The sequence below is a fragment of the Prionailurus bengalensis genome, chromosome B4 (genome assembly GCF_016509475.1).
Source record: "Prionailurus bengalensis isolate Pbe53 chromosome B4, Fcat_Pben_1.1_paternal_pri, whole genome shotgun sequence".
Lineage (NCBI taxonomy): Eukaryota > Metazoa > Chordata > Mammalia > Carnivora > Felidae > Prionailurus > Prionailurus bengalensis.
In genome coordinates this window covers 127462904-127475196 of record NC_057358.1, presented here as the reverse complement: position 1 = coordinate 127475196, position 12293 = coordinate 127462904, and the positions used below count along the sequence as shown (strand labels likewise).

Genomic DNA, 12293 nt, shown 5'->3' with positions numbered 1-12293 from the left:
CAGAAACATCCAGAATAATATTTGACCAAATATCTGAGCACCATGGCCCAGCCAACTTGACACATAAAATTAACCATCACAGACAAGAAGAGACTCATCTTACAGCCTCGTACACTATTCTATTCGTAGAATATTTCCAGAAGAGTACAAAGAGATCTTTTCACCAGGGGGCTTGGGATTTAGAGTAAAAGACATACTTATTTTTTCCCAGATTTCATTTTTACATCTTTGACTTTTATTTATTCATTTATTTATTTATTTATTTATTTATTTTGCTGTGTATGTGTGTGTATATATGTACTAGTTTTTCAAATAAAAATAAACTATAAAAAAGGGATCAAACTGATCATTGGATTGCACTTATTGGCCATCTGCACAACTGCTTTCTTCAAACCACACTTTAAGATGACATAAGCACATGAGCCTCCACTAAGGGGGATCATAAGAAACAGCAAATATCAAGAGAGCGCTGTTGACGTTTGTTACACATCACAGCGCCCCCTATAGGAGGGCCCCAGGAGATTTCACCTGGACTTTAATTCCAAAAATGGCTGTAATTCTCTCAGGCACCTGGTTTCCTCTTAGGGAGACTGAATTGAGTAACTGACCAAAGTTTCCTACAATGAACACAACCAAAGGGGGTCACACACCCCTAGCCAGGTATTACCATATGGCTTGTAACCTCATTTGAAGCACAATTTTATGTTCTCACTTTTTGTCTTTCTCTTTTAGTCCTGCTTTTTTTTAAAAACACTTCATTGCAGAAATTTTCAAATACACATAACAGAAGAGAAAATGGTAGACTGTATCCCCCCTGTACCAATCACCCAACTTCAACCATTATTCACTAATGGTCAGTTAGGTTTTACATACCTCTCCACACATCCTCGCAAATGCCACTCAATACTTTTTCATTATTTTAAAATGAGATATAATTCTCATTCTATAAAATTCATCCTTCTAAAGTGTACGATTCAGTGGTGTTGAAGTATATTCACAAGGTGGAACCATCACCATCATAGTTCTAAGAAGTGTTTATCAACCCATATCCAGCAGAAGTCATTCCTCATTCTCCCTTCTCAGCTCCTGGCAACCACACATCTACTTTCTGTCTCTATGGATCACCCGATTTTTTTTTTCCCATCCGAATTCAAGTTTTATTTTATTTTTTTTCCCAGTCAGCTTTATTTTTTTTTCAATATATGAAATTTATTGTCAAATTTTTTTCCATACAACACCCAGTGCTCATCCCAAAAGGTGCCCTCCTCAATACCCATCACCCACCCTCCTCTCTCTCCCACCCCCATCAACCCTCAGTTTGTTCTCAGTTTTTAAGAGTCTCTTATGCTTTTCACCAGATTATTTTAAAGCAAATCTCAGGTATCACATAACTTCACCTATAAATATTTTAGTATGTGTTTCCAACACATAAGGACTCCTTTTTTTTTTCCCTTTAACAAAGACAAATACCACTAGGATACAAAAAAAATAGTAATAATTCTTTAATATCATCTAATACATAGTCAGTGTTCAACAGTTCGCTGTTAACTGATTTATTCTCATTGTATCCAAACAAGGCCTTCACACGTGATGTGGTTGGTATGACAGAAGTCTCTTTTGATCTGTAACAGTTCCTTTTCCTGTGGTTGGTTTGTCACTTATTTATAAGGAGGAGGGGGGAGCTCTTTTCTCTGTAGAATTTTCTACAGTCTGAATTTGGCCAATTATAGATCCATGGTGTTCTCTTATTGTCTGTATGTCCTATAAACTGGTGGTTGAATATAGAGACTTGATCTGATTCAGGGTCTGGGTTTTGACAAGAATATAGCTGGTAGTGGGTGTGTCTCTTCCCTATCTGTAGACACAGTCATGTCTGTCTTTTGAGATTTAAGACTGATCTGTGAGTTCAGGTATTGTCTGCCTGATCCACACATTAGGAAGTTCCCCATCAGCCTTTCCCAAAGGTCTTGCCTTGATCAATGTTGCCTAGATCCATTATTGCATTAGGGAGATCATTGCAGAAGGATGTTCTGCATTAATTAGCTAGAATTGATCTGAAGAAGACTTTTCCTCATCAATTTGGGTGATTATACAGGAGATAGATCTTGTAGCTGGATGAATAATTATGTAAATAACTATATAAAAAAGTATTTATTGATGGTTCAATGTCAACAAAGAATCACAATGATTATTTAATTAAAGAGAATGATCTTTTATTGAGTACCTACTAGGTGTCGGACACTATGCTTCGTAGGTCCTTTGACATTCATACTTTCATTGAAAAATCATAATCCGAGGCACCTGGGCAACTCAATCAGTTAAGCATCCAACCTCAGCTCAGTTCATGATCTCACGGTTCATCAGTTCAAGCCCCGCATCAGGTTCTGTGCTGACAGCTCAGAACCTGGAGCCTGCTTTGGATTCTGTGTCTCCCCCTCTCTCTGTCCCTCCCTGCTTGCACTCTGTGTCTCTCTCTCAAAAAATAAATGAACACTTAAATAATTATTTTTTAAAAATAATAATAAATCATAATAATCCTGCAGGGTAGTTATTATCACATTTAACAGATAAGGAAACGAAAGCTCAGAGAAGTGATTTAAATAAGATCAAACAGCTGGATCTAGGTGTGGGAAGGCGTGCACCAAAACCATGAATGGAGCTGAGAGGGATAGTTAACAGGTTCGATGACAGAGTAAATATTAGAAGATGACGGGATCGATGAAAACAAGAGAGCCTTACATTTACAGCGGGAAATATAAAGTCCTGCTCTGGGACTAAATCCACTCAAGTACACGCTCAGAGAGATGTGAATGATCAGGATCTTGTGTTTTAAAATGACCTCAAGGGAGGGCACCTTTTGGGATGAGCACTGGGTGTTGTATGGAAACCAATTTGTCAAAAAATTTCATATAAAAATAAATAAATAAATAAAAATAAAATGACCTCAAGACATTAGCTTAGAACAAGCCCCATATGGATCTTAGAAAAACTAACATTGTATGAAGGTACATTAATAGGAGCAAGTAATGAATAGGCTTAAAGCTCCATTTGGATAAAAATCATAAATCTCTGTTTCCCTATTGTACCCCCAGCCTCCAGCATAGTATCTGGAAAAACAGTCAGTAATGATCTGGATATAATGGGCACTCCACACATATCTGTAAACACTTAGATGTATTTATTCAATCATTAACTGAATCTATCGGGGGCTTGTTCCCTAAGTGCTGTTATAGGTGCTTGAAATCCAGCACTGCTCTTGCAAGGCTTACATCCTAGTAGAACAGTAGGGAAGAGAGACAACAAACAAATAAATAGATAATGGTGTGAAGTGTGGTGGAAGCACCATGGACAAAAATTAAGTGGGGTATGATGGATGACAAGTACTGCGTGGGAGGAGTCACCCCACATCTGGTGGTCAGGGAAGATAGCTCTGCACAGGTAATGTGCAGCAGAGACCTGAATGTGAGGGTGTGAGCCATGCAAGCAAGGCACGGCAGGTGCAAAGGCACTGAGGCAGGAGTATGCCAGATCTATTCCACACAGAGGGAGGTACAGTCTTAACCAGTCTCAGCTAGTGATTCCGGGCACCACATAGTTTAAGACATTGTCAAATGAGAGCATTTCAAGGTAGTAAAAGGCTCTGGAACCTGCTCACATGAAGGTGAGTTAAAGAAGAGTGACTTCGGCATACCTGACTGGCTCTCCTCAAATGCATGAAGAGCAGACACAAGGCTGAGGGCTCAGAATTACCCTGTGTAATCAATAACTGGTACCATTCATTCACTCTGGCTGTAATATACCGTAGAACAAGTTCCCCCTTGCTCAGTAATGAGCTCCCTGTTATTGGAGGTGTTCAAGCAAATGCAGACAATCTACCAAAGATGGAGAAAATGACTGGCCCATCTTAGGCTGGAATAGGAGACCTCTGAGGTTAAGCCCGTCAAGGAGATTCAGAACTGTACCCTAACCCCTCTCACCAGTTTCCCTCCCTTTCCGCCCTCTCTGTTTCCATGCTCCCACTTTGCTCACCCTCAGGATGAAGCAAATGCATTCACACAAACACACAACAGCAGGTAGAGCAGTGTAGGGGAGAGAGAGCAAAGACCAGGAAGGCAGAGGAAAAGGGAAAGAAGAGAAAAGACAGGGAAGGGAGAGGAGGGGAGTGGGAGGTGGGGACGTGGGTGTGAGGCTTCAGAGTCAGGGAGTCCATGGTGACCCCACTGCAGGTTCCCAGAGCAGCAAATGGGTAATCTTGAATCACAGCTCATTTAGGACTTCCTGTTTTCAGCTTGTCTCTGTGAATATTTGGAGGGGTTTCCAGCTAGTAAATAAAGCAGAGTGCCAAGACTCCCTCCCCAGGCCAACAACCATTTCACCATCCCTGTGGCTGCCCGTCCTCAATTCCCTCTGACCCCGCCTAGCCTCTTGCCTGAGGAGCATGCCAGAGTCCCCGCCAGCACCCACCCACCCGGCTCCAGGCCCCCTGCCCACTTCTCCTGAGGTTCTGACTCAGTCAGGTTCTCATGACAGAAGGACAAACCTCGGAGAGTGCAGGATCCAGGCCGAGCATTTACAGAAAAATTCACCTTGAAAAAGACACGTGTTCCTGAGACACATTTTCTTGGCCTTTTCCCAAACTCCCACATCCTTCCTTCCATTCTCCTGCCCCCTCCCAAGTTACAAGTGGATCTTTATCCAGCCTTCTTAAATGTGATCCCACAAACATGTTTGGCACATCTGTAACATGCCAGGCACCTGTGTTATGACTGGGAGGGAGACACATCGTCTGTCCTTCAGAAGCCGACAGTGTGATGGGAGGCAGACATGGGTGGAGCCAGGGGTAGAGCTGAGCTTTTTTGGGGCCCAGACATCACACAATTCGGAGGCCCTCTGTTAGGAAAAGACAATAAAATGGCGAGGCACATCAGGTCGGGGCTTGTCCTTGGGTGTTAGAAGAGCCCATATACAAGAAACCTCTCACTCCTGGAGAGGGGAGGATGGGCATCCCCCACCCCGAAACACTCAAAAAGGAGCACAAAAAGAGGTTGGGCTGACCACTAATTAATTAGCTAATTAATTAATTAAACCCTTATGTCTACACTGTCTCTCTTTGTGCTCTTTTGTCTATCCTGTGAATAAATGAATGCATGCTTGAAGCATTCAGCAAATATGTACGTAGGGCTCCTGTAATAATTGGGACAAAGTTCAGCTATATAACAAAGACCTAAGGTGGCCTCAATAATCCAGGACTTTCTCACACAGTGGAGAGCAGCCCAGGGTTCCTGTGGAGTTTCCCTGGTTTTAAGGACCCAGGCTCCTTCCATCTTCTTGATCATTCGCTCCTGAGCTGTTGCTTTCCAGCCAGCAGGAAGAGGAAAAGCCCTGCCCTTCCCTTTAATGATAGGCCTGGAAGTTCGGACCCCACTTCTGCTCACAGAAGCAGAAAACATGATCACATGGGCACACACAGGAGCCAGGGAGATGGGGAAGTGTGATATTTATTCTGTGAGAGGTCATATGCCCCCAGGTTGGGTGCTTCATGACTGTAGAAAAGAAGGGACATTGTGGACAGCTAGAAGTCTACGAGACACTCTGCAGTGTATGCTGTGCTGTCTAGGAAACCGAGGAGCAGAAGAAGTTCTTGTCCTTTCCAGAGCCATCCATTGATAGAACTGAATTAAACAAGCTGTCTCCCACCCATTGTTTTATGTTGGTAACTTTAATTCTTTCTACCGGATCACAAATGTTGGCTGAAGAGGAAACACTCTGATCCTTAAAGGGGAAGTTGGAGGAAGGGGAGGCAATAAAGTGAAGAAGTTTGTGGGGAAAAAAGAGAACCAGAAGAGAGTAGTGGGGTAGAAACTGAGTTTCAAAAAGCTCAGCAATTTCGGATGTCATGGAATGCCCAACGGGATGCCAGTCAAAAGAACGCTATTGGATTTGCCAGTGAGGAGGTGACAGGTGACCTTTGCCAAATCAGTTTCAGCTGAATGGTAGGGAATGAAATCTGAAGAGGGTGGGTTTAGGGGTGAGTGGGAAATGTGGAGGGACACACCGAGGACAGTGAGGCCCCAGGGTATTGAAAAGCAGGAACAATTCGAAGAGAATCTATGATTCCCATGATCATGTCGACCCAAAGGATAAAGCATCAACAGAGAGCCAAAGATAAAGATAAGGCAGGAATGTAGTGTGACTGCCTCAGCAAACACCAACATAGCAGCGACTTAAACAAGATTAAAGTCTACTTTTTCATGTAAGAGTCTGAGCATGCTCAGTCAAGGGCAGATTTGGGGACTCCATGGTGTTGGGAATCCAGGTTCCATCCACCTTATTACTCAGCCATCTTCAACATGCAGCTTCCATCCTGGGGTCTGAGATGCCAGGTAGAAGAAGGAAAAGAGAAAGGGGAGATTCCCTTTGTCATAAAGGCAGCGCTCAGAGGTTGCTCACAGCAACTACCACTCGCGTGTTCATTGACCAGACTCTGAGACTTGGCCATATCTACCTGTGAGGGAGACTGGAACAGAGCTGTCTTTAGCTGAGAGACTAGATACCCAGATGAGCTTAAGGGTCCTCCTGCTACAGGAGGAGGGGCCAGTGAGCAGTCAGTCTAGGAAGACCTAGAACAAGGGACAGGTTCAGCCAGGGTTGGGAGGCGGCACACAGTCACCTGGAGGAAGAAGCAGAAAGCTGGTGAGCTTGGAAAGGAATAGAAAATAGGGAACTCTTGCTTGGCCACTTTTATCTTCTCTGCAAAGTGGGACTCAGAGTCATGGCTGCGAGGCTGGGACTCTCCGAGAGCCAAAAAAAGGGAAGGTGCACCAAGCCTCACTCCCCATCATTATTTCCCATCTGTGGGGGTGCAACAGCAGGTATGCACCTGTAGATACCCTGAAGATGGTTTGAAGAACAGTTGTGCTCTTGAAGTCCCGAGCTTCCTTCCCAGCTCTGTGCTTAGCTGCCATATGGCCTTAGACAAGGCAAGAGATATGTTTCTGTATCTGTTAAATGACCATACTAATGCCCATGCTGCCCACCTCGCAACCCTATTCTGTGTCCCAGGAGAGAACTGTGAAGCTGTTTTGTAAGTTGTGGGCTGTAGGTGGGCATCGTCCTGGAGGGATGGAGTTGTCAGGGCACTGGTTGAACCTTGAGGAGAAACCGTAGGGACAGAACAGCCCCCCCACAAGCTTCCCGGCACTTGGCCAACCCCCACCAGGGAATTTGGGCTCCCCCTGCCTCTGGCCCAACATCAGAACCCTCTGCTGTCCAGGCGGAAGTGACACGGGAGAGGGCGGCCCTCCCAGCTGTTCATAGCCAGTTGCAGTCCGCCTCTGTTCTGTCTTGAGAGCACAAAGAGCCTTGGTTTGGTCCCCTGCATTTGGCCTTGGAAGTTCTCCTGGGATCTCTCCTTGACCCCAGGGCCCAAATTCGTGTTCCTGGCCTCAGCTAAGTAAACAGTGCGAGTTTCTCTCCCAGGCCTTAGGCCAAGCACAACTAACCTTGTCCAGTGTATACACATGCATGCACACATGCACACACACTGCACACACGAGCACCACATACAACACACATCTTACACATGCAAACACACCAAATACACCACAAACACTGCACCTGTGTGCCACACACATGTCCCCCACATGCTACATACATGTCTCCCACAAACTACACATACATACAACCCACATGCACACACCAAGCACATATATACCATGTGCACATATACATACAGTCCCTTTTTCCTAACTGGTCTCTATCCCATATCACATTCAACCCTCCATTCAACCCACTATATAACTACTTGAGGGATTTTTCTAAAATACAGTGAGGCTACTTTCTTGTTTCAACTCCTCCAATTCTTCCAGTGGTTTTCCAGACCCTTCAGCCTCTTACCAAAGTGGCTGAAGTCCCCCAAGGCCTGCTTCCTGACAACCCACTTCAGCCATCCCTCACCATCCTGCCCTGTCGGCCAGTCTGAACCACTTGCCCATTCCTGCTCCCCAGTGGCTCCCCTGCCTCTGCTTTGCCCACCCTCTCTATCCTCCAGAGAAATGCCCCTCCTGAAACATGTATTTATTCTTTCAAACTCTGTTCAGAGCTCACCTGTTCTATAAAGATTCTCCTGACCAGCCAGATGGAATGTTCCCTTCCTCCTCTGCATTCTAGTGGAATGACTAGTTTCCCATGTCTGTCACTTCTGCTAGGCAGGTGACTTTCTCAAGGTCACTATATACGGAACCCTGGGTCTTGGCGTTGGGTAGGTGCTCCATGAACGCTGGGCAGGTGGCACTCACCCCCTCATCTTCCCACACAGATCAAAGTAGAAAACCAGCATGACTACCAGGACATCACCAGCATGGTGGCAATGGCCAAAACCTATGCCACCACTGAGGCCTTCATTGACTCGAAGTACGACATCCGCATCCAGAAAATTGGATCCAACTACAAGGCTTACATGTGAGTCCCTGGGTGGGGGCTAGGGGGCTGGGAGGAAGGGTGGGAGGAGAGTGTAGGAGGAACAGTGATTAGAGATACATGTTCAGGCCAGTCTCCTCCACCCCAGGGCAGAGACCCTTCAGCACATCGTTATTCTCCCTTTATGTCTCCTTACTGCCTTCCTCTCTGGTCAGTACAGCTAAGCATCCCAGGGTAGACATCTGTCTACCCAAAAAGAGCTGTTTCTCCCAGAGCAAGTCAGACATTTGGCATGTTTGAGGGAACTTTGAGTATGTATGGGATGTAAGCCATAGGAGACCAAGCTGAAAGAGAAACCTGGGGACAAATCAAGGAGGGTCTTGAATGCCGTACTGAGGGCTTGGGGCTTTTGTTCTATTCTCTTCTGAGCAGAGAAGTGGCATCATCTGACCTGTATTTATAAAAAGATGGTTCTGGAGCCATGGGCTGCAAAGGGGTTCTCTGGAACTAATAAGACTAATTAGGAGATTACACCAGATCTCTCCAGCTGCAGGCAACAATAACCACATCTGACTAACCTGAGGGAGTTTTTCAAAGGGATTTTATTAGAAAACCATGAGTGATCAGAAACTCTAAAAACAAAACCACAAAACTATCAATTTCAGAAAGATAAGGATCCAGGGCAGCTCCAGGAATCTGGGTGGCCAGAAGCAACAGGCAATCTTCATGGCACCCCCACTGGGACATGAATCTGCCCGAATCATTTTCAGTGCTTAACTCAAGGTTGTGATTCCATGGAAACAGTGCTGATTAATCCAACTTAGGTCACATGCTTACTGATTAGAGAAAGGCAGAAAACCAATATGGAGAGTCCCACCAAGATGAATGCCTTTTGGGTGGGGTCATTCCCCCAGGGGAAACTGAGGTGCCATGACAAAGGAAGGAGGAATGGATGCCAGAAAATCCAGCACACGTTCACCCCAGGGGTAGTTCTGACAAAGGATGACTCACACTGGAGCTGCTGCGGTCATGAGTCCTTGAATAGGTGGGAGGTCTTATCTGCTCCAAGGCCTCTCTGGGTCTCACTTTGGAATGTGGTTGTTGGTTCTGCTTAAAATGACAAGACCCAAGAGAGCCAACCAGTGCCGGGTTGCCAAGCATTAATGGAGCGCCGACTGTGTGCATGGCTCCATATGTGAGGACGGCAATGGCTAGCCATGGACAGTTGGAAATCTCTCTGTATGCTGCTATACAGTGGAGCTTGTGCTCTAGGCCAGGGTCAGCAAACCACAGCCCACAGGCTAAATCCAGCTGCCACCTGTTTCTGTAAATAAAGTTTTATTGACCACAGCCAGACACATCCATTTATGTATTACCGAGGGTTGCTCTGGCACTACCTGGGTTGCCTAGACTAGGGGTCAGCAAACTTTCTGTGTGAAGGGGCCGGATGTTAATTTTAGGTTTTGTGGGCTGCACAAGATGCTGGCAGTTGACCTGGTAACGAAAGATTCCCAGAGAAGGGATGGAGCCCGTTCTCCAGGAATTCTTTTGCTCTTTCTTCCACCCATGAGCCAGGCCAGACCCCTCACTGCTCTCAGATCCCTCAGGGTGATAAGATCGGCTCTTCCCTGCCCCCTCTGAGTTGGGGAACCTTCCAGTGCAGCAGTCCAGGGCATTCCTGAGGCCTGCAACCAATCCATCATGATATCACTTCCCTCCTCTCCTCATTGTTCGCATTTCCACTTGACATTGACGACACCTTGTCCCAGTTTCTCTTCTTGAAGATTAGCTCATTGCCGCATTCTTTATGCTGAGCCTTTCTGCCCTGGCAGCTCCAATTTGTCATTAGTTATGGCTTTTCCTGGACCCTGGGTTGGCCCCGGTCTGAGGGAGGGGGTTCATGTCAGACCTCAGCATACAGCATCCTCTCCGCCCCCAACCTCCTTTCTGGCCCACTTCCTGCCCTGCACACAGGCCTTTGCCTTGTTGCTACTGGGCTGTCATTGTTTCCAAGGCCTCTCAGCAGACAGAGCTAGGAAATACACATGTGTCCCTTAACCCCTGTATGCTCACGTATCTGTAATTATTTCTATATATAACCAGCTCTATCTAAAGCTAGAGAGAGTTCATATCGATGTGTCTGACTCTCATCTAGTACCACATGAATCATCTCAGCCTTTCCAGATTGCTTATCTAGAACTTCCCAACCAAACAGGGAAATACCTGGCTCCTACCATCTGCCATCTATTTACTTATTTGTTTGATCCCATACAATTGCAGAACCATTAAGTTGAAGCCCCGTGGGAAAGAGCTTCATCCAGTGCAGTACAGCGTTCATGTATGGCTCCTTTTATATCTAGTCATACAGCCTCCACTCACAACCAAGGTTACTTGGGGCCGCACCTTACCACCCACCCCCACTCTCTTCAGCAAGGGAGTCAACATCATACATTTGGAATATAGGTAGATTCTCCTGTCGAAGTCTACATTCTGTCCTACATTCCAGCAGGTGCATCACATTTGGACCAACTGACTCTTTTCCCCTAGCCTGTGATGGGTTCCACCATGGAGAGTCATGGTGCAGAGCACGGAGTTTCTCATATATGGTTTGGTGGCTTCTGTCACTAAGTGGGAATGATAATAATAGTAAGTCTTCCTCATGAGGTTTTGTAAGCCTGAAATAAGTTAGTGCTTATAGAGACCTTAGACCCATGTCTCAGACATAGAAAGCACTCATTGAATAGCAACTCTCCCTATCATTATTTTCTTGGAAGGAGAGCAATCTGGCTTGTGTTTCTGCTCCTTCTGGCATTGCAGTGCCTTCTTCTTGTGTCTCTGCTTACTGAAAAACAATAGTAGCACCCACTGTACTAAGATATTTATGGGAATATTTCCTTTAGCCCACACAATATATCGGGATGGAGATCACTCTCATTTAAAGACTCAGAGATATGCATGGTTATGCAGCTAGAAAATGCTGGAACCAAGATTCAAACTTGCATCTGTCTGACCCACGTCAGTTCTTACCTTCTCTTACCACCATACAGATCCCACTATACCAACCCTACCATCCTCCAAGGCACATTCCGTGGTTACCTTCTGGGGTCACATTGAGTGAGTATGGTTTCTCCTTTGCTTTCCCAGGGCTCCCCGCTCACTCCTCAGGTACGCTGCTAACCTTACCACACCTCCACTCTGGTTTCAAACTAGTCCACCCTTCCAGGTAGAGACCAGCCTTAGGATGGGGTCATCTCTGCACACTGAGCCTAGTCCAGTATCCAGGACATAGGGTGGCCCAATGAGTGTTTGCCAAGTTGAATTGAATCAAGATGGGCTGAACTGAACTGGCATAAAGCTTATCGATGTCACTGCACCCCTTAGCAATTCTAGCTCCTGTTGGCCATTATAAATTCTCAGCATCTGTTGTCTTCAGATGCATTTTATTTTCTCTTTTAGAAGGGTATATTTGTGTAGCAATTCCTCCTCCCAGTTCACCCTTTCACTTTAACCACATGCCTTCCCTTGGCCACAAAACAGAAAACTTCACCTCTGCTACCTTGCTTGCACCCATTTAGGCTTTACTGAGTCCAGATCAGCCCCTGGAGATCATTTGTCTCGATTCTTCCCCAATATACACAGTTCCTCACCCAGCAGTTAGCTACTGGGTACCTACTACATGCCGGGTCCCGCTGGACACTGGGGGGAAAGGGGATGAGTCAAATATGTCCCTGCCCTCAGGGAAGACTGGACATGAAAGCAGTCATTCCAAGTGAGATAAGCATTACTAAACATTGGTATAGGCATGTCTACTCTTGTCAGGGAGGTGGATAGTTGGGAAGCCACATACCACGAAACGTGAAGGATGAGTAGGTTTT

General features: G+C 45.7%; 1 protein-coding gene across 1 annotated transcript in view; it reads left to right on the top strand.

Annotated features, from left to right (window-relative positions):
* The window catches only part of SYN3 (synapsin III), a 465413-nt gene that overhangs the window by 427003 nt on the left and 26117 nt on the right, over positions 1-12293 (top strand). Inside the window, 1 exon segment of the mRNA XM_043562446.1 lies at positions 8318-8460. Within this exon segment, the coding sequence (XP_043418381.1) occupies positions 8318-8460 (143 nt within the window).